The sequence below is a fragment of the Micrasema longulum genome, unplaced genomic scaffold, assembly GCF_059751315.1.
Source record: "Micrasema longulum isolate JH-2025_06_02 unplaced genomic scaffold, ASM5975131v1 h1tg001425l, whole genome shotgun sequence".
NCBI classification, from domain to species: domain Eukaryota; kingdom Metazoa; phylum Arthropoda; class Insecta; order Trichoptera; family Brachycentridae; genus Micrasema; species Micrasema longulum.
Window position 1 is genome coordinate 46,064 of NW_028278611.1, and position 23,790 is coordinate 69,853.

Below are 23,790 nucleotides of genomic sequence, written 5' to 3' on the forward strand. Positions count from 1 at the left end.
TTTAAAGGTTTATATTATTATCGTTTTAACTCTACATGTTTATAATCCGGAATATCTAAGAGAACTATGAATTCCAGATGAACTAGTTGACAGGCGTCTTACGCTTAGATCAGCTACGTCTACGGCGAAAGAAAAAGTTATTATACCTCTACGCAAACAGCGCGCTTAATTCAGTGAACGCGCATTTGCGGTCGCAGGCCCTATGGCATGGAATACTCTCCCAGCAGAGGTACGAGGCTGTAAGAGTGAAGTGATGTTTCGGAAAAAGCTTAAAACCCACTTGTTCTCCGTTGAATAAGTCCGTAGCATGTGATAACAAAATAAATTGTTTTAATTAAATTACAAATTTAAAAGCTTCAATTAAATTTATTTATCTATAGAATCATTATGTAAGCACCCTTGAGGTGTTTTATTACAAAAATGGCGCTTTATAAGTTATTCATAATAATTATATTATTTGACAGATTTGTATTTGAAAGAAATGAATATATATATATATAATATATATATATATATATATATATCTTATAAATTGATTTTTAATATTTTTTAAAAGCTCTTCTATAGGATAAATCATTAAATAAACTAGACATATGATTGTGTGCTTTAGTATTTTTTTTTACAATTAACGAGAGAAAAATTCTCACAAGAAATGTTTGCCGTTTTTAAAGTCAAACCACTGTACGATTATCAAATAATTCTGAAATAGGAAGCTGTTTTTTTTTGGAATGTAAAAAATGTTGACTGATCGTCTAGAACTAAAAATAAACTTTTAAGCCTTTTAAAACAAGCAAACGAGGTTGAATTGTCGTCGGAGGTTGCTGTGTATTTTTCTCGGTTCTTTACAAAATCAAACCACCTGAAAACGCATTTTTTTAAAACTTATCGATCCGCATAAACCATTTGCTAAGCTATTGGAAGAAATTGAAGAAAAACAATGTTTTTAAAATCATGCAGTATAAAGTTGTAGCAAATAGTTTATTAGATTTCTTTCAAAACCAAACAACTGCATACAAAAAATGGAGAATAAACATAATAATAGGTTTTGGACCTTCTAGTCATAATGAAGAATATCTATATATTCTATCATAAGCGATTAAATGTTAGTACATATAGTTGAAAATTATACCATTTGGGCACATACCCTTATAAACTTGAACTTCAAAATGACCTAGGAAGGGGAAAGAATTACCGTGGAGTCTCCCTTTTAGGGAAGAATGTCTCGTTGAAAAAATCCCGAGGACTTAAGAACTATCAAGCCTATCACAGCGCTAGTCCTTTCAGGCTTAATCCCCGGCAGAAGTGATGAGAAAATGGGACAAGGGGCTTTATTATCCGCCCGGAAAATGAGGTGTTAAGTACTGTAAATCTTAGCGTTTAGGTAGCCTTTGTCTGCCCAGTCCGGCGGTCATGTCACTAAGAATCTTCATATAAGAAAACGAAAATCAATTTTTTTTTTTTCATTTAAGCTAGGTTTTTGAATGGCATGTTTGCAGTGTTTTTTTAAAAACAAAACTAGCTTATTTACACTGTTTAGTCTGGTAAAGATTTGAACCGGTTTTATTTCGAAAATAAAATCATTTCATGTTAAAAATAATAGTTGGTTAGCCAAGAAATGGCTCCTAAAACAGGCCACAGCCGGAACATCCCATCCGATCCTAACATATTTTAAACATAACTACTTTATAAATAGGGTATTATCATAAACTGGGGATATGATTTTAAATGTATTGAGTATTTAAAGAGTATTTTTATGATTGCGAGCATTTTACTATAAACATCTTAAACTTATGTTTTCATTTACAATTTCCCTTTTAAAGTTTGATGAAAATAAAACGGCCCGTAATTGTCCAAAAGCTTGATAACGTCACGCGTGACTTACGAATTATACGTTCACTTAAATCCTATACGGAGATCGTCTGATGCTGGCGGTTTGTAGATTTTTATTTGTGTTTATAGTTAAATTTCGTATTTTCCTTTGATTTTTTATAAGTTTTCTTTTATAAACTTCCATAGCATTATGACTGACATAGGTTTTTTTAAAGAAAATCTGGTAACTTGCCCAAAATAAATATAATCATACGTATTTTTTCTCATTCATCACAAACTTTTTAAGTTCCAAGTATGGAAATGTAAAGGCCGCAAAGTAAGGAAATATTTTTTGTTTGCTTCCAGAATGTATTCATTTAAATAATTGTGTTATTTGTAAATTCTTAAGGACAATTAATAAAAATATTTGAATTTGTTTAATATTATTTGCCAAATTTAAATAATAAGTCTAATTGAATTTACTTTACTTTACTTTTGGCCCAAAATTTCACGTTTTGTTTACGTTTTATTTAGACAGTAATAATATTTTATTGTCACATGACTCTTTCAGACTGATTTTAACTACCTCACATTATATTATATTTTTTTATGGGTATGGGTTTTTTTAGAACAGAACTTAGCAGTACTTGTATCCTATAACTTAAGACATTTGATGCCCGTAAATTAGTCAAAACAGTGTAAAACAATCGATTACAACAAAAACAACACGCCGGCTATACAACACGCCGCACAGAGGAGTATTACCAGTCAAAAAGTGCGCGAAATTATTTATTGAGGTTTTATGGCATAATATGTTTTAAAAATAAATAAATTAATAGTTTTATATTCATTCTCTTAACTAAACGCAAATATAACATACTTTAAAGAGTTAATTATGTACTTGGGTTTCATAATTTATGTAAACAAAAAAAAGGTAAATTTGAAATTTTATTTTGGTATTTATTTCAAAAGCACATTTAATTATAATAATTTGTATGAGCATACAAGATACTTAACTAAAATATGAATTAAAATTTTTATTTACAATTAATAAAAAAAACAAAATCTGTTGAATTTTCAGTTTCAGAATCTTCTTCTCCATTATCTTCATTAGCTGATTCGGGCAAGAGTAAATTTATCTTGCTGTAGAAAAGCAAGATTTCTGAAAAACTACTGCTTTTTTGTCATTAACAGTTGTTTGGAGTTTTGTAGAGACTAGTGAGCTTTGAAAAATATTACCGTCACTGTCTGTATTGTTCTGGAATTTTTGTTTGAACTGTTGTTGTTTGGATCCGTCACAACCCCATTTTGTAAGCAATTTAAGTTTTTCTAGTTCTTTTACAGGGAGCGCTCTAAAGACCTTTTATATTTATTTATTAGTTTCTTGAATAATTTCTCATTGTTTTCTGGTTAAGTCAGTTCTACAAATATTTCTAAAGTTTCAGATGGGGTGAGTGTGTGTGTGTGTCAGTTTGTGTGCAAATTTTTGGTTTGCAGACTAAATAATTTTTTTATACTTGGATGTATTAGAGTAGCTGTGATGTCTTTAAACAGTTTTGAAACCTCACTTTGCCCGGCAGATTGTTGACTCATAATGGTTGCATAGCTCAATTTATCAGTCAAAACATTTTCCCTCAAATCTTTCATTTTTCGTCGCTTTCTACTTTCGCATGAATTTCGGAGAAATCTATTGTGGTTCGGCCAAATTTAAATAATTTATTGGTAGGCAATGAAACACAATACGAAACCTATTCCTTTTTTTTATAAAACGATCTTTTTTATAAGTTACAGCTGCCCAACGTTTTTGTAAAATCGTATCTAGTATTTTGTAATGAACGCCTCAGAATCAAAAGATTTTCACTAAGACATTTTGTATGTTTTATAAGATTTTTTTCTAAATACATCATCTTTGCATGATGTTAAACGTGTATTTTTTTGTCACCTTTCTAATGCTTTCTATTCTCTTGTCTATCTCTGTCAACAAAAGAATTGTAATAATGTCCCAAAATTTTAATTTCTTTAATAGACCTTTTTATTTTTTGTTTTTTTTCGAAAAAGCAGAAACATGCGGAAGGTTTTTTTACTAATTCAGTACAAATATGAACTATATTTATCTCTGGTAAGGGTTTGATTGCCCAGCACAGCCCAGCAAATAAACATATTTACCAGTTTTAAAAAAAAAAAACGAAAAAAAATACTAACTATTTTTCGGTTTTTTATAATCAAAACAAATAATTTAACTGTACTTAAAAAAAAAATATATATATTTACAGAAAATATGCACCTTTAACATCTTTTTTTATAAGAAAAAAATAGTGAAACAACAAAAACTAAACGAAAAACAATATGTTACGTGACGCTCTGAATAAAATATAAAATCTGACGACGTGTACGATCGCCACAACGCTCGGGTTACAACTAACGTGGCATGCAGAGATGGTAAGAGAGAGGGTTGTAGGTGACGATTCTTTGCCATGATTTTAGTTGACTTCGTGATCAAATTGTGATTTTGAGTAATTAACGATTTTTCGCCTGGAAATACTCCAATGTGCGCCGGTCGGAATCGTAACGCGTGACGTCACAAGCCCATTGGGCATCCGAATGGTCGTTTTAACACCACCTCAAAACAAACGTTTTGAAAAATTAACGCGTGGACATAAAAAAAAAATCACCGTCGTTATTTTTTTCTCTACTTTTTGCACTTAAAAAAAAAGTGATGCTATCCTACTGGAAAATTGTTTTCAGGCGTTGCCATGTCAATTATGTCAGATGAATCTCTTCACAACAATAAAGGTTTCAGCTCTTTAACTTTACTTAAATCAACAAATGGAAGAATTGAAGAAATATGGCAGTTCAACCAAAATAATAAATGTTACCCAGTGTGTAAAATGGTCACTAAAACCAGCCAATGACAGGTCATAAGCCCTGTTAATGTCCAAACCTCCATATTCCCTTCTTTAAGTTATTCTCCATCAGTATTATAATTTGTGACTAAAAAAAGTTTATTTATTGAAGTAAATTAATAGAACATTGTTTTTTTGAAGTAAATTAATAGAACATTGTTTTTTTGAAGTAAACAAATAAATAAATATTCTGATTAAATATTATTGATATTTAAAGCATGAATTTTGTGGTCAAACGTTTAACTAAATGTGATTTAATATTTGTATACAACCACTTACCGACTTTTCTATGTCTACTGGGTTCAAGACGTACCCGTCTCTTTTTCAGGACACCAATTAAACTAACATGCGAAACCCACTATGCACCTTCACCATAGTTGTTGCATAAAAATATTAAACCAGGATAAGGTTATGAAAATATTTTATGCTGTGGGAGAAACAGTTTTTAAAAAAATAAGGAGGGGATAAAAGGAGGGGCGTGAGCTTAATTGGTATAGGGTGATCATTACAATGGAATACGTATAGACATAGTAAGTGGTTATAAACAAATATTTAATAACTTTGAAATTAGTATAAACCTTGTACATTAAGCAAGGTAAAAAATAATGCGAATCCTGTATAAAAAAATAAACGATAAAAAAGCCAAGAAACGGCATTTTAAATGATATGGCCTAATTTCACGTCGGCGTCGCGTCACTACAGCTAACCATCGGGAAAAAGGTCGTAAGCACCAAGCAACGCCGGGTAAATTCAATGTTGAAAATAGCAAAAAATGCATCCAGAACGAGTGCCTTAATTTCATGTCGCTATTTCCTTTTTGGGAGAAGCTCTTGGAACGTAAAAATAGATACATAATACTTGTTTTATGGTAAAATATTTTTTACACTGTTTTATATACCTACTGATAGAAAACATTTTTTTCTATCACAGGAGAGTACAAATTGAATAACACTTTTTCTGGGCTGGTACTCCGAACGCGTTTACAGCGCGCTATAATGCGTATTTAGTACGTAAAAACGCGCTATACCGCGCCGTAATTTCATTTGGAATACAAGCCTTGGAGGTGTCTGGGAATTTCGATACATAACTAATTGAACATTGTTTTGCTGTCACTACCTCCCCAGTTTTGTGCAAAAAAGACAGCTGCACTTGGGACCAATTTTGCCTAGCTAAAACCGCCAAAATTGAGGTTTTGCGGTCCCGTTTTTTGCACTTAAAAACTAAACCGACTTGGTTGTATTTTTTTAAGAAAGAATATCTAAAAAAAAAAAAACTTTGTTGGTTGGTTTTCTGTTTTTCACAATTATTATATTACATTTATATACCGTACGTCCAAAGACTGTCGATAAAACTGGGCGCTTTTTTGGGTTTTTACCAATTTATCAAAAAAGATAAATAATAAAGACACGCCAATGGTAAATTATCTTTAATGTGCAAAAAAATCACGGCTCTTGTTTTATAATTTAGGGAGAAAATACATATAACAGTTTATTTATATGAAGAAAAGTCAAATCGCCTTTTATTTATTGTGGATAACTTATATAGCGCCATTTTCGTAATAAAATACCTCAAGGGCGCTTTACATGGTGATTCTATTGTTAAGTTAATTTAATTGAAGTACTCCGAACGCGTTTACAGCGCGCTATAATGCGTATTTAGTACGTAAAAACGCGCTATACCGCGCCGTAATTTCATTTGGAATACCAGCCTTGGAGGTGTCTGGGAATTTCGATACATAACTAATTGAACATTGTTTTGCTGTCACTACCTCCCCAGTTTTGTGCAAAAAAGACAGCTGCACTTGGGACCAATTTTGCCTAGCTAAAACCGCCAAAATTGAGGTTTTGCGGTCCCGTTTTTTGCACTTAAAAACTAAACCGACTTGGTTGTATTTTTTTAAGAAAGAATATCTAAAAAAAAAAAAACTTTGTTGGTTGGTTTTCTGTTTTTCACAATTATTATATTACATTTATATACCGTACGTCCAAAGACTGTCGATAAAACTGGGCGCTTTTTTGGGTTTTTACCAATTTATCAAAAAAGATAAATAATAAAGACACGCCAATGGTAAATTATCTTTAATGTGCAAAAAAATCACGGCTCTTGTTTTATAATTTAGGGAGAAAATACATATAACAGTTTATTTATATGAAGAAAAGTCAAATCGCCTTTTATTTATTGTGGATAACTTATATAGCGCCATTTTCGTAATAAAATACCTCAAGGGCGCTTTACATGGTGATTCTATTGTTAAGTTAATTTAATTGAAGCTTTAAATTTGTAATTTAATTAAAATAATTTATTTTGTTGTAAAAATTCTGATAAATCTCATTTACAATAATAATGGTGTCAACTGCTTTACTGTTAGTCTTAGGAATAATCTTTTTTACGTTATTTATTTTAATTTATTATAGTTGATGTGTAAAAATTCCCAAAACAGTAAGGATAGCGATATGACAGTAATAATAGGAAACGATGGAAAGATGGTGATGAATTGGAGTGGAATTAAAACGAGATGGAAGGAGTATTTTAAGGTGGTCCACAAACACACACAGGAAAAAAAGACAGTGCACCACCTTCTCAAGTTACCATGCAGATGACGATGTGAAACAGATACGTATGAAATAAATTGAAAATGCTGTATAAGAAATTGAAAAAAGTATATTATGAAGAATGGGAAAGCACAAAGGTTGGATAACATTGCCACAAAGTTTACAAAGACGGGAGGAGAAATATTTTTTGAATGACTGCATAAGCTTTTAAACCTATGTTTAGAGGAGGAATATACTTTCTCAGATTGGAGAAGGGCTGTTGTTATGCCTGTATACAAAGAAATAGGCTCTAGGGTGGATAGCGGAAACTATAGAGCTATCAGCCTTCTAACTTTTAACTCAACTGTTGGAAAAATGTATGGCAGAATACTGATTGAGTGCTGTACTGAATGAAAGAGTGTGGGGTATACAAAATGGATTTATGAATAGAAGAGGATTTATGGATCAAATATTATGTCTGCGAAATATGACAGAAAAACTTCTGACTAAACACCAAAAGCTTTTTTGCGCATTTGTTAATCTGCAAAACGCATTTGATAGAGTTGACAAAGAAACATTGTGGAAGGTTTTATCGGAGTACGCAGTGAATAGGCTATTGCGTCACTGTACAAATACAGCATGGCATGTGTGAGGGTAAATGAGTCAAACAGGAGTGGGTAATGTCAGAATGGTTGTTCAACGTATACGGCAAGTCAATTATGTTTACAATAGCCTCAATCGTCTCTTGGATCTCGTGTTTTCCAACTCGGACAACATATCTGTGGAAGTTGCAAATGACCATATTCTACCTATTGATGTTTACCATCCACCTTTATTTATTAGATTCAATACCTCGATAACTCAAAAGTACAAAACTTCTAATATTAAGTCCAATTTTTTTAAAGCAGATTATCCAGCAATCAATTCATTTCTTTCGACTACTGACTGGAGTTTTATAAACCAGGAATTAAATATCGATACTATAACTGACCAATTTTATACCATCCTTAACACAGCCATTGAAACATATGTTCCTAAAACCAAGTTTATTTTTAATGAGTATCCTAAATGGTTTAATAGCCAACTTATCAAAGTCATACGTAACAAAAAAATTGCTCATGCTACTTATAAAAAATCTCGAGATATTAACGATTACAATGAGTTTACTAAACTGCGAGCTCAGGCTAAAAATCTCTCCAAAACATGTTATCGTAATTGTATTTCAAAATTTGAACAAGAGGCCCTTAGCAACCCTAAACATATTTTTAAATTTTCTAATACTCTCAATTGTAAAGAGTCTGGAATTCCATCCACAATGTATTATGGCAGTAGAATGGCCGACGCACCACAAGATGTTGTTAACTTGTTTGCCGACTACTTTAGCAGTGTATATAGTTCAGAGACTGATCCAGAACTGCACGATTTTGTTTGTACTAATTTGATTGATTTTAATACCTGTTTGTTTACTAATGCTGATATAAAAATTGGGGTAAGCAAATTGGATCCAAGCAAAGGTTCTGGACCAGATAATATTCCTCCCCTCTTCCTCACCCAGTGTGGTTCTTCCTTGACTGATCCACTTACTAAAATTTTTAATTTATCCATAAAAACTGGTATATTTCCCGAAAGATGGAAAGTCAGCTTCTTGACACCTATTTTTAAAAAGGGTGATAAATCAGATATTGCTAATTATAGACCCATCTGCATGCAGTCAACTATACCTAAACTATTAGAATCTATTTTTTTGATAAAGTTTACTCCAGAAATAAAAAAAGTTATCTCCCCATTACAACATGGATTTATTACAGGAAGATCTACTACGACAAATCTAATGTTGTATCAGCATCGGCTTATGGAAGCTATGGAGAAACGCCGGCAAACTGATACGATCTATACTGACTTTAGTAAAGCTTTTGATAAGGTGTCACATGCGATTTTAGTACACAAATTAAAACTATTAGGAATCTCGGGAAACATTTTAAAATGGTTCAAAAGCTACTTATCGTCTAGGAAAAGTTTAGTCAAAGTATTCGGTTATGGGTCGTATCAGTTTGAGGCATCTAGTGGAGTTCCTCAGGGATCTCACTTAGGTCCTGTTTTGTTTTTGCTTTTCGTTAATGATATTGTATCGATATTCGAGGGAGTGGACATTCTTTTATTTGCTGATGACCTGAAATTATCTAAGACTATTGCTTCTGTTAGTGACTGCGAATCTCTTCAATTAAACCTGGCGAGTCTATATACTTGGTGTCAGAGAAATGAGCTCTTTCTTAATATTGACAAGTGCAGTGTTATTACGTTTACCCGTAATAGAACTTCAATCAACTTCTCTTATAATATAAATAACACAGATCTCGTAAGAGTTACAGAAATAAAAGATTTAGGTATAGTGTTCGATGACAAGTTGTCATTTGCTCCACACATTGATGCAGTTACTAACAAGGCAATGAAGTGTCTCGGATATTTGCTGAGAACGGTGAAGGATTTTAATTCCATCGATTCGCTTAAATCTTTATATGTTGCCTTAGTTCGGAGTAACTTAGAGTATAATTCAATAATTTGGTCACCTTGCTATAAAATACATAACATAAAATTAGAAAAAGTCCAACATAAATTCCTTCGCTTCATAAATTTTAAACTTAATATTCCCGTTGACCAAATCGACTACAACTTCCTATCAAATAATTTAAAATTGTCTACTCTCTCGAATAGGAGAATCTTAACCGATTTAGTAAACCTATATAAAATTGTAAATGGCGCGCTGGACAGCCCTGATTTAACGCGACTGGTCAATATTAAAATACCTTCCCGCCGCACACGAAATAAGTCGGTGTTTGTCGAGGTGTCCAGCGGGCACAACTACTATGTAAATTCACCTATAGCTAGACTTCATCGCCTTGGTAATGAATATGGCGATGTTGATATATTTCGTTACTCATTGAGCATATTCAAGACCAAAGTACTACAGGCGACCGACGCGACTGAGTCTAGTCAATAAATCCTCGATCGTATTTATGTATGCTTAAAAGTTAGCCCGTGTTATGTTTTATATTTTTAGTTTATAAAACCCTTTTCAGTTTTCAACATTTTAAATAACTTCACTTTAAAGTTTAGTTTACCGGTGTAAAAAAAATTAATTATGTTTTATTTAAATCCTGTTATGCCTTATATTATAAACATAATATAATGTATGTATTATGTCTTAATAGTGTATTATGTTAACTATGTAACTTTATTTTTAAATTTTAATAATATATGTATATTTTTTTTTTTAATTTTTATATTTGAAAAATGTTAATTATGTTTAATGTGTAACTTTTTCTTATGATATAGTATGTATAATGTAAAAGCCCCATGGGCGTCAACAGAAAGAAAATAAAAATAAAAATAAAAAGTATACATCAATAATTGTATGAAAGAACTTAAAGATTTAAGAATGGTAGCAAAAATGAGTGGTTAACTGTCTTTTGTATGCTGATGATGCCGTGTTTCTTGCTAGCAGAAAAAAAAACCTGCAATACTAGGTAACAAAAGTCTACGAAGTATGCAAGAAAAGCAATTTGCTAATGAATGTTGAAAATCGAAAGAAATGGTTTTTGAACGGGATGAAAATATAACTAAATGTGAGATCGGTGTGAACAGAGATACTCTGAATCAGGTAGAACAATTTTTGTATCTGGCTTTCGAAAGAAAGATATTGTATGGAGGGTGGGTGCCAAGAACAGGGTGAACGGTGCACTGAAATCTACCTTGGCAAACAAATATTGGTCGCAGTAGGCAAAACTAGCAGTTCACTGTAGAGTTCTAGCGCTATCCCTAATGTATGGGAGCGAAGCATGAAATTGGAAAATAGATTATGAAAGTAGGTTGAATACTGTCGAAATGCGATATCTCAAGCGAATGTGTGGTTTAACAATGAATTATAAGATGCGTGAACTATGTAAGGCTGAAACATGCATTATCAACATAATCAAGAAAGGGGTGCTGCATTGGTTTGGACTTGTAGGCGAATGAACGGCGAAAGAACAGCTATAAGGATCTACAATGCGAATGTTGATGGATGCAGAAAACGAGGAATGGACATATCAAGACTGCATGAGAAGATGTATGCATGTAGAGGAAGCGAGATATGTGTGCAAAGACACTTTTTGCCTACCCGTACGGGGAAATGGCGTGATGGTTCGTTTGTTAGTTTGTTTGTATGATTTCAGCTCTATTACTCCACAAAAATTTATTTATTTAAAACTTTAAGTTCAAAGAAAAAGTATTTTTGCGGACTTATTTCTAAAGCCAATATCTTCCAGCCAACAACTAGATTTTAGAAATAAAGAAATATTGAAGTTCAAATATAAAATATAGAATGTTACACAGAGTGTAAAGGGATCACTAAAACCAGCTTATGATCGGACATAAGCCCTGTGATTCATCATTGGCTTATAATGCCTTGACTTACTTAACCCCCACTCGAAAATGTTGTTCACCCCCGTCAAATTCTTATTAAATCATTTCAAACTTTTACATAATTAGCCAGCACCTTCTACCAGGATAAGAACCTTTAAAAGTTATATTTTTTTGGAGTAACGAGATTTAAACATAATATGTTTTTTTTACTTCGCAGAATAGAACTACGAGTATGTGTTAAGATAAATATCTCTCTCCATCAACGTGATGGATGAAATTGTTTCAGATGGGTACTTCCAGGGATACAAAAAACGCGTATTTTAAAGTAAAATAGATTCGTGTGACATAACGAGAAAAATAATAAGATTTAAACTATTCACGCTGTATTACATCATCAAAGTTCATTCGTTTCATACGAATTTGTATTACAATATTTCAAGAAAATTGTGTAAAATAAATGTTTTTCTTTGATAAAAAATAGTAGAATAACGTTTTTAAATTAATGTATTTTTTTACTCAAAAAACGTGAATATTTCACAATTTACAAATGGTAATGATAATCTCTCGTCAATCCGTGCCTCGTGTCTGATGATGGTGACTACGCCTGACTCCAGGCATTGCTCGACAGTCCCTCCCATCTGGAACGGTCTTGTGCTCTTCTATATGCATTCTTCAGTTATCATTCTAATAATTCAGTCACTACGCCGCTCCATCTTGTCGGTTGACGTCCACGCGACCTTGTCCCTGGAAACTTCCCAGGAGAACAGTTTTTTCTTTTCAAACTCCCTCAGTGTCCAACACTCCACACCGTAGATGAACACTGAGAAAACCGCAGCCTTCACCAGTCTCTTTTTGGTGTTAATGGTTATACTGCGATTCTTCCAAATCTTCACCAGCCGACTCAAATCACTTTTGGCAATACCAACACGTCGCCGTATTTCACCTTCACACCCACCACCATCGCTGATGAGAGAACCTAGATAATGAAATTGTTGACTCTTTCTAAGTTGCGCAGTAAGGATAATGGTGTTCTTTTATTAGCTCGATCAATGTAATAGTTATCATGGTATATTAAAATTTATTTAAAATAATAATGGTAATCATGGTTTATTAACAAAAATAACAATTACTTTATCTACTACATACACAGTTGGGTAATAGATTTCTGTGGATCATGTCTAGTCTGCCCAACTAGGTACATCCTGTTTTAAGGCACACATTTTTTATGCAAAATAAAACATTAAATTACTACCTACTTGATAATTAACTATACAGTTATACAATATTAGTTTATACCATTTATTTTCTAAGAATGTTTTAAAGTAAATTTTTTGATTTTTCTCGACCTAAGCGATTCATATTATGTATAATAATGTCATAGTATTAAAGATGAAATTGTTAAACTAAGAACAATTTAGACAAATTTAGGCAGGCGCAGTAGCGCAGTTGGTAAGACAGCTAACTGTGAAACTAGCGTCGCGGGTTCAATTCCCGCTAGTTTTCAGATGTTTTCTCAATTGGTCTGGGTGTTGTGATATATTTTTCATAACTTCCTTCCATATCCTATTTCCCACCTGCTGACAAGTTTCTGAAGAAGAGGCTTAGCGAGTGATTCCTTTAAACAAAAAAATAAAAACTCCCATAAATTATAATTCTATATGTCGACAATCTTGATGATCAGCTCCTCATAATAAAAGATTCCGACCACATATAATTTGGAATTATGATCCGGATTCCGGATGCATTGTCTCTAGGCGGTTATACTGATTATATTCTTTGTGCTTTTGAGCACAACTTACTTCTGAAAAAAAATGGCAATAAACGAATTCAAAGACTTTTCGTAAAAATAAAAAAATCGTAGAACCACTTCTTAGGTTTGAAGACTACCGAGAAGCGTGTGATTTTTATAATCTACAAAGATGAGTTGACTGTAAGAGCAGATAGACAAACCATCGCAGACGTGGTGTCCCTCATCAACATTCATTCTGACAAAATAGACGCCCGCATTCATTTTAGAGTACCTACCGGTCCTTCAATACCTTAGAGACGAGCGCGTTCTTCACAACTTCTTCATGTACCAAAATGTAGCAGGATTTACTCGAAAAACATTACATATACTTGAAAAATACTATTTTGACTCTAATTATGGATGCTTACAATAAGAAATTTAACCACGTTACTATTTTGGAAGGAACATCATCATAATTTAAACAGATAATATTATGTAGAAAATTGTAAAATAACTAAAATTTCATCTCATTTAAAAAACCCATGAACTAAAATATTCATTACCAATATTTCAAGGAGTTTTTTAAATTCATGTTTAATTTTAAAAGTGTTTTACATTTTAAAATAATAGATTTTTAATCAACTTTATTTGAAGAACTATATAAATTTAATGAATAATTTAGGTAGGGTGTATTTATTTCATGTTCAACAACCTACTACGTTCCTGAATTTTTTATCGATTTTAATAACGAAAGTACTTACTTCAAATGCTTTGTTCTTTCCGGAGGGCATTATACTCAATGTTAAACAATATTTAATCAAACTTATTGAAAAAAAACTGATTTTTTAAAATGGTTTGCAATAATACATATTTAAAATCAGCAATATTGTACCATGTATGCCTTATTATGTAATATGAATTATCCAGCATGAATTAATTATAAACTCATTTTAGATGCTTCTTTACAGACCCCAGAGCATGTGATGTCTTTATTTCGTAAGTTCTTTCGTATACCATGTATATATCTTTCTCTGCCGCATTCAAAATAGTATAGCGTCCTCGTTTCTGGTGCATGCAAACAAACACTCTGTGACTTTTGAACTAATTACTCGTACTCTAGCCTAAATAAGTTCGTGGGCATATGGATAATTCCAGCATAGAAACTGATTGCGCCAATTGCCCGTTAGCAGATGCACTCTCAAAAATTGCTGGTTCGCGGGATGCGTTGTCCTTTATTTACTTTGCTACAGAACCCTAAATGCAATGGTTGCAATTCCTACCTTATTCTGGGTTCTGGCACCTTTATTGCTAGTACTTCTTTCGCGGCAGTCAAGATTAGATCCGATCTTGTTGTCAAAAAGGAAGGGCACTTGACAAATTACGCAACACAGTAGATTAAATAGTTGTTGATCGCAAAATATCTTTTTGCGATCGCGGTGATAATACTCGTATAAGAAATCACATGTACACACGCCCAGTTCAGTTGTGGTTCTGGCACTGGAACAATCTCGGTACCCACGGTAAGCAAAATGCAACATCTTAACCAGGGTCCCGTAGGTAGTAAATAAATCCGAACGCCTCATTCTAGAAAATGTGCTGTGGAAATAATATATATACATGTGTGCACATAGATTCAATGTGGCGTAACCAGAAACACGTGGGATTTATAACAATCATATTTTCGACTCGATAGCCATCGAGTAACCACTCTAAGGTAAAAATCATGAAAAAATAAATCGAGTTGGGATAAATCTGTCTCATAGTGCATAGTTGGCGCATTTGCTTCAATGTTTAGAGGTTCCGGGTTCGTTTCCAAGGTCGACACAAAACGTTTATTTTAATGCTGTTTGCATCGCAATATTTTACTGTCCCTGAACCGTAAATCGTCGTCGGCCTCATGGTGTAATGGTCAGTGCGTTTGCCTACCATGCAAGTTCAATTCCCGACATATTGTAGGTTATATTAAATATTTATTTCAAAGGGTGTATTTACACTAGAATATTTCGTAGTCCCTGGACTAGTACCCTGAATCGTAAGACTGATCATCTAACCTTCGTGTTACAAAAATGATTAAGGTACGCTGCGATTGGTGTACCAATGCAGTGCCCTATGCACCATAAGGTTTGGAAAGGGAATGATGATGATTATGATGAACCGTAAGAACCACTCCAGGTATGAAGTGTAATACTGATCACTGAAGATAAAAATAATCTAATTAATTTAATGATCGAATAAACCATCAAATAAAAAAACTGGTTTTGGACTTTTATTCGAATTAATTAATTTATCGAATGCATTCGATTATTTTCATCCGAATAAATCATCTCTACTGATCATAACGCAACGAATGACGATCTTGCTCCATTTGGCGTTCCAATGCAGTGCCCTATTGTGTCCCAAGTGGATATGATCTAACATTCTCCTTGATAATCGCTATACACACACTGTGTGTATATCGATTATCTAGGAGATTGTTAAATCATATCCACTGTTTATTTGTAAAAAATATTTAAATTTACTAATCATTTGTATAAAAAATCAAATTCGGTACCTCAGTGCATTAGAGCATCTACGGCCGGTGATCTTAGTCAAGACAAAATGCGAATCGCCTCCTAGTTAGCAAAAAAAAAAACAGGTTTTTGACACATTACAACAATACTTCTTAACTAAATTGCAAAATTTGCAATTTGGTACATATCTGGTTTTTTTTATTTATTATTAAACCAAGAATTAATCGGAAATGTAATAGTGCCGCGACTCACTTGTACAATATCTTCTTACGGTCTAGTGGTAAGAAGTTTGATTTCTGGCAAGATTTACTCCTTGCCAGGAGATTAATTTTTTTAAATCCTCCTTATCTTTTACATTTGTTGATGTGGGTTAATTTACTTTCGCAAAATTTTGTTTACATCGGAATTAATAAATTGGATAGGAGATAAGGATTTTTTTTTCTAGAAGATTGATTGAATCAGATATTTTCAACTAAAACAACGTGGGCGTATATATTAAAATAAAATATCTAATGAAAATTCTTTCCCTCGAGCTATGCTAAAATATTTTGTTTTTCCACAAATGATCCTCATATTTTCTGTTTGTTTTTATTGTGATTCAGTGATTTATAATTTTTTTTTTCAAGAGTTTCTCAACGTATTTGGGATACATTTAAGGAGATTTTTAAGTCTAGGTTTATTTACTCAACACAAGGCTTACGGCCTCATAGAGTACATCATCATCATCATTCCATGTCCACTCTCTAGTTGGAGCATACGGTATCCACAAAGAGCCTCCATGCATCTCTATCGGCTGCCAACTTTGCGTCCACCCAAGTCAGGTTCTCGTCCTGAAGTTTTGACGTAAATTTCCGACGAACAGTCAGCAGTGAATGTCCAGTACGTCGAGAACCTGATGTCTGGTAAAGGCATCAGAAGGCTCCTCTCAGGAGTCATCCGCAGTATATGGCCTGGCCAACCGCGCAGCCTCCACTTGACGAGTTTGTCACCGGAATTTGCTGCGTCCGTTTTCTTATTACCTCATTGCTCACAAAATCAAACCGCCGCACACCTAAGATTTTTCTAAGACACTTATTCTCAAAACTCAAAATTTTGCTTTTTTCGGCACTAGTGAGGTGCTACGATTCGCATCCATTGAGGAGAATTGGTATTATGCAGACGTTATAAAGGCGGCATTTGGTTTTCACTGAGTAAATATTTAATCTCGTGGGATAATGTGGCGCCTGCTACTCCTAAAAGCACTTCCAATTATTTTTGGAAGATGCCATTATCTGTAACATATACTCCAAGTATTTGAATCTTTCGTTTATTAGCATATGAATTTACGCAATATCGATTTTTAGACCCCCTACTGAATCGTCAATTGTAACCGTATCATCGGCATACTCTAGGCCACAGAGTTTTTGGGAGGGGGAGATGGATATTCCTCGATCGAATGAAATCGACTTTCTAAGGATGAAGTCCATAAGAATTATAAAAAAGAACGGTGCAAATACACAACCTTGGCAAACTCCAGTGGTGCCCTCAAACTAATCTGTGACAACATCGTTAACTCTGATTCGGCATTCCCTACTTGAGTGAAGGACTTTAATAAGTTCGATTAGTTTTATAGGCATCCATCATGCTTCTAGTATTTTTTAAAGTGTAGATCTATGCATACGATTAACCTTTTTTGTAATCTACGAAGCACCCAGCCATGGAACTATTAAGTTCTTTGTTCTTCTGTAGAATACAGCGAATGTTGTGGATATGATTTGTACATGATCTACCAGGTAGAAAATCATCTTAGTTCTCTCTAAATATTCGTATATTAGGTTCTTAAACTCTTTGCAGTATTATGTATGCAAGTCCTTTTCCCCGTACACTAAGTAGCGTGATTCCACGATAGTTAAGTTATCACAGTTTAATGAATCGCCCTTCTTATGCAGTGCGGTGATCTCCCCGTTCACCCAGTCTCTTTGGGCATTTCTAATGTTCCTACGCTTTGGTCATCAGTTCGTGTAAATGGCCAATAATGCATGTGATGCTGCTTTTGAGAAATTTCGGATGTATATCGTCAACTCCTGGTGCCGTTCCATTTTTCAAGTATGACGTGGCCATTTTCGGAAAAAATAATATCTGAGAGTGGCATTTACACAATTTCTGAAAAGACAAGTATATGGGTGCATTTTGTAAAATATAATTTGTTACGATATTCAAAAACCGGTGAAGTTAAATTGACAAATTTTAAAAAAAGACGGAGATTGAGCATATTTTCGACAATCGACGATTTAGGTTTAGGTTAGTAGTGGGGTGGGAGGCGGAACATGCGCGGACGCAAGTCGTTCTTACGTTGGATCGAGAATAGATACATATTATTTCTTTTTTTAAATATTGTTAATTGATAAACTTGGATGGCAGGCCATATTACGTGTTCTTTTTTTTTATCTCTCTTAGTATAAGCATTGTAATATGTTCTTATTAAAAATATCAAAAAACTTTTGTTTACTGTTTCAGATGTCTAACGCGAGCCCCGTTGGAACCCTGGCCTACATAATCGATGAAGAAGCACTTCTTGTGAGGGTGACGAATGGCTGGCAGTATATTGCAGTAAGTACATATTATAAACGCTCAATCTCGACATATAATCCATATATATTCATATATTGAAAGAGGGGTGGTCTTATTTTAATAAATTGTACGTTTATTTTCTTATTCTCTAAAAAATGTGAATCGAAATTATTGAAATCATGAAGCGGAGGTGTAAAAAAAGCATTCCGAAAACTAATGCAATGGGTGGATTGGTTTTATTTGCTCGTTTTCTGGAAGTAAGTGCAATTAAGTGGAAAATTAACTTTCATCACATATCTAGCGTCAAACGAGAAGTGTCCAATTATTTTCAAATTTCTTCATGCGAAATAATTTAAAATTAAATGTTTTTAAGCAGATTTACCGCTGAAAATTTACTCGCTTTATCGTTTTTTCATCAATAAAATAATACGATTTAAATTTATTGCAAAAGGAAAAAAGCTTTTTTGAGTAAGGAATATAGAAGATTGGGCTCTGTCTTTCGTCCTTTTGTTTACACGTCCGTATTTTCTCAACTTTTGGTGAGATTAATCTGACTGATTTATTTAGCCTTTTAGGTAATGCCTAAAAACAATTTTATCCATTTTCATGTATTTATAGGTATAAACCAGTTAGTTTTTTCAATAATATGTTGTACTTTTCCAAATAAGGTTGGATTATACTTCCCAGGGAGTTATCATGTTTTTAGCTCTCTAAATTAAGTCACGAATTGTTGATAAGAATGTGGAGAGGTTTTATAACCCACAAATTTATCAATGTACTCACATTTTTATCTTTAATTTACACCTTAATTTTAATAGCTGTATTTATACTACACCCATTCTGTCACTTATAACATCAGCTTTATTTACCCTAAGATATTTATAATATAACAATGTATGTATCTTTAGTTCCTAGATTGGTGGTATACCCCAAAGCATTATGTTGTCATACTTTCCTCTGTGTGTTATTGTTATGAATATTTTTGTTAATCTATGGTTTATTGAACAGCTGGGGTCCCTGTTGCCTATTACGACCCCCGCGCCCCCTACCACAGCTCCACCTCAGCCAAGGCCACCCTTCGAAGCCTCCAATCTCATCAACAATGTGCCCATACCAGTTGAAGGCCCGAGCGTAAGTTTAAATACCCTTAATTTAGCAATGGAGGGGTATGTAACCCCTGACCACTAAGGTACCACTCAAGCTCTATACCCGTGGACTATGAGACCCCAAAACCTTCGAGACGGTCTGCTAAAGTATGAATAATAAATACAAGAAAGGGTTATTTATTTCATTGTTGTTCATTACATGGTATTTTATAAAATCATTTCAGTCTGTAAGTTAATATATTTGCCATTTATTTATTACATTTTATTGAAAAATCACTTTTTTGTAAGCTATTCTTCGTATTATAACAATAACATTTCCCGGAGGTACGCATTTTATAAGGCTAGATTATTTTTCGTGTTTAAAAATTATTTCTGAAATAAACATATCATAAAAAGTTATATTTACCGAGATTCGTTTTAGATAACTATATTTGTCGCTATTTTTCACGATCATCGACAGAACAGACATTGCCGTTTTAAATAATATTAATACTCTAGAATTGAATGATTGCGTCTGTCCGCGCACAGAAATTTGAGCTTTATTATCGTGATATTCAATGCTCAATCAGGGCCATTTTCTTTCTGGGTTGAAATTTGGCGAATTGCTATCCCAGTAATTTAAACCCCATTAGCTAAAAAACTATAATAACAAATGTTCAAATCAATAAGTTGGGAATTCAATATAATATTTTAAAATATTTGTTGACCTCTTTACCTATTACCCTATGTTGCTCGTTCTGTGGTGAGAGGTATAGAATTATCCAAATTATTTTTTTTATCTCTCATTTTTTATTTCCTGATAACAATCCGAGTATTTGGAATTCCGGATATTTGGCAATTCTGATGACTGGAGTACGGGTAAACAAAGTTCTACTGTACTTCGTTTGTAAAAGTAGCTAACGCATGTAATGGACGTCAAATGATTTGATTTGTTGCAAAAATATATCAAATCTGTTAAAATACACTAAAACCTATTTTTCAGTACTGAGAGGATAGTTTTATTTTACGATAAACGAACAACTAAGATTTAATTGTTTTATTGTTTGGGTGTTTAGTTTATACCTATTTTGGTTATTGAGTTTGAAAAAATACTAATATTTAAAAATATGAATTGAGTCAAAGTTTAAATTGTCACAAAACAATAAATTTTATGAAAATGTGATTATTATTTCTTGATATACGAGTAAATTGTCTTAAAAAAATTTCTATGGAACACTTTTATCCAACAAAGGGTTAATGTTTACTTAGGAAATATTTATACATTTTCAGTTTAGTAAAATAATATTCGTCCCACTTTTCTTTTCAAGCGTTCAACTGTATAACAATTAAGGCTAAAATTACGCATTGTAGGACTCCATTTAAAAGAATCATGGGCCTATTATAGCCTTTTTGCGTGTAAATATTATATCTAGATATTTTTTGCACTTTAATCATGCCTACTTCTGCTACTTAAACGAATCACGAAAAAATCTTATCCATGACTTTTATGGCAAAATAATATTTTCAAAATGATATCGTTTGTGAAATGGATTAAACATCTCATAAAAATAATATTAATCCCATCCATAATTAAATATCCTGATTATTTATGTTTGAAGATTTTTGGGATATTTTTTTCTAATAACTATTTCGTTGTCTCACTGGCTTAACAAAGTTGTTTATTTGATTGCTAGTTTTATGTAACATTTGAAAAGATATTATTTTTGGTGCTTTTAAAATCATTTTTCTATAACATGATATTTTTTTTATTTTATCTGCATTGAAGCACATCAATGTCTAAAACCACATCAATCATGTAATAAACTGTAAATTTTTATATTAACCCAGGAAATATAAATCCATGGAACTAATCATAGAATTTAAAAAAATCTCAGAAAAGCTTTCGGATAGTGAAATTAAAGTTATCCGTTTATTTAATACAAATCAGTAATGTGTTTAATTTCCTCAAGAAGTTTACTTTTAGTTACTCTATTTAACTTCAAGTTCAACGATTTGGTGTTAAAGCAATGTAACCTCAAAGAATAAACTTTAGTCTCATACAAAATAATAAAGTCGCTGATAAATTGGTTCATTTATACATAAAACATAATTATTCGTTTTCTGTTATATAACTTTTAGTGAAAGCGTCAACCTCTTTCTCGAAACTCTTTGGTGTATTTCTTCAGTTTCGCATATTCACAATCTGTTTTTTTAAACTGATAGCGAATATTTCATATTTGTTTACAATTGAACCGCGAAAATAACAAAACATAGAAACTTTAAAAGCTTTCGTTGTACCCCTCACTGCAGTATTGTCAATGTGTTATCATTTAAATACACATGGTCAATACATTCACCTTATTCTAGATTTCCTGCAGGACAGTGAAGGAATACAGCGTTAGTTACTAATTGGCACCGCGGTCATACTTTCCGGATCCCGCTTCGAAATGAAAAAGAACGTACTAATACAAACAAAAAAATGCATGACTTATATTTGCCAGGCGTTTTCTTTTTTAGCCCACTGCCTATATTAAATACCAAATCTTACCGAACTTCGGTCCGGCGATCTTAAGTACCGCCATTTATCAAATACAGCAACGACACAGCTCTGAAATCCTTTCATCTAAGTCTGGTTAGAAACATTGAGCTTTGGATTTTGAGAGAAGTTCAATGCTACGCGGGCAAATTAGGTTTTAACAAGGTTCTCCAGAGTGCTTTACCAGCTCAACAAGCAACACGGCACGTCTTGTTATAATGATAGAATCATGTAAAGCTGTCGGCATTAATTTACCTCCGTATGCCACGCGGCACCGTTATTGTTTGTCTGAATTGCCCAATTGGATAATCACATACAAAATAATTTCGACAGAGTTTAGTGAAATAAGACAAAGGTTTTTATAATTCACGAGCTGATAAAATATTAAAATTACTCTCACTACATGGAAAATCCGATAATTCATCGTCTACGATACATTAATAAAAGATTATTATTATACGTACGGAACGTTACAAATATCATTTCATTATTATGTAACGTGATGTGATTATGAAAAACTTTCGCTTCATTATTTCGTCTGACAAAAGCATTAATTAAACACCCAATATATTTGTCTCAGCAGCAGCTTTTGTGTGCAAAAAGTATTTTCTCGTTTGAAATCTTCTTACCTGAAACGAAAAAGCATCGGTATTTAACATGATTAATGAGTACTTTTGTTCGCTCCCAACAGAAGTTAAACGGAAAATACGAGAGCTTTTATACAGAACTATAACAATATGTGAAAGTTTTCGTATTAGGTTATGAAATCAACCTATGAAATATGTAAAAGTTTGAAACTAGGCACTTGATTGTTGATAGCGTATTGCGTCATATTCGAATCGAAGTTTGTCGCATGTTTATAATCGATGAAGAAACGAAAAATGTAAATATTAACTCTAAGTGACAAGGTGATACTATCGGCAATTTGAAATCCCGGTTTTCTCTACCTATTAAACATTGTCATATAACGCTTAAAGTCACGCACGGGTCTACTAAAATAAAGTAATGATGTGTACTCTGTGTAGTATTTAAACAGGCGCCATCTACCCTTCATAACGTGATCCTTAATAAAATATCTCCCGGCGGAAATGTTGAAATGTTATGTCGCTTAATATTATCGCCCATTTGCTATCGTGATACTCAACTTCTTTAATATTATTAAACGTTTGTTAAATAAGAAACATAAAGAATGAAAAATAACATTGATTACGAAACACATTTTTTTTTAATGGCGTGCTATTTCCAAATGACGTATTATTGCGTAACATTCTACTATTTAGTTCATTTCATTAACTCTAGCTGGATGTACTCGTATGTACTATTTTTTTTACTTATTAGTTTTTATAATTTATTATGTTTTTCTAATAAAAATCAAATCAAATAAATAATACTAGTACATACCTATGAATATTCACAAAATTTACGTGATGTCTTTATTATGATTCGTGTGGTGATATATTCACTATATTCTATTGTTTTGCGTTGAAATTATAAAATTGAAGAGTGTAAATAGGTGGGTCTAAAGTTTGATCGTCTCGGTGTAAATAAAATGGACTGGAAATGAGCTTCGGTGGGGAAACATTTTTTACCGAGTGTAAATAAATAAAACCTTTCTTTTGTTTATCGAATCGTTTCATAAGCGGGGACCTAACCCTTTCCATTTCGCACAGTCCCTTCTGAATCATTCATTACAATTGAACCTTTGTTTCTAAAAATATTTTTTTCTTTTGTAAAAA

The 23,790-nt window shown here is 32.8% G+C and overlaps 1 protein-coding gene across 1 annotated transcript in view; it reads left to right on the plus strand.

Moving 5' to 3' along the window:
• Positions 1-23,790, plus strand: part of Mp (collagen XV/XVIII-type protein multiplexin) — a 96,692-nt gene that overhangs the window by 46,001 nt on the left and 26,901 nt on the right. Inside the window, exons 11-12 of the mRNA XM_088235707.1 lie at positions 18,380-18,472; positions 19,442-19,564. Of these exons, the coding sequence (XP_088091833.1) occupies positions 18,380-18,472; positions 19,442-19,564 (216 nt within the window). The remainder of the gene's footprint in view (positions 1-18,379; positions 18,473-19,441; positions 19,565-23,790) is intronic.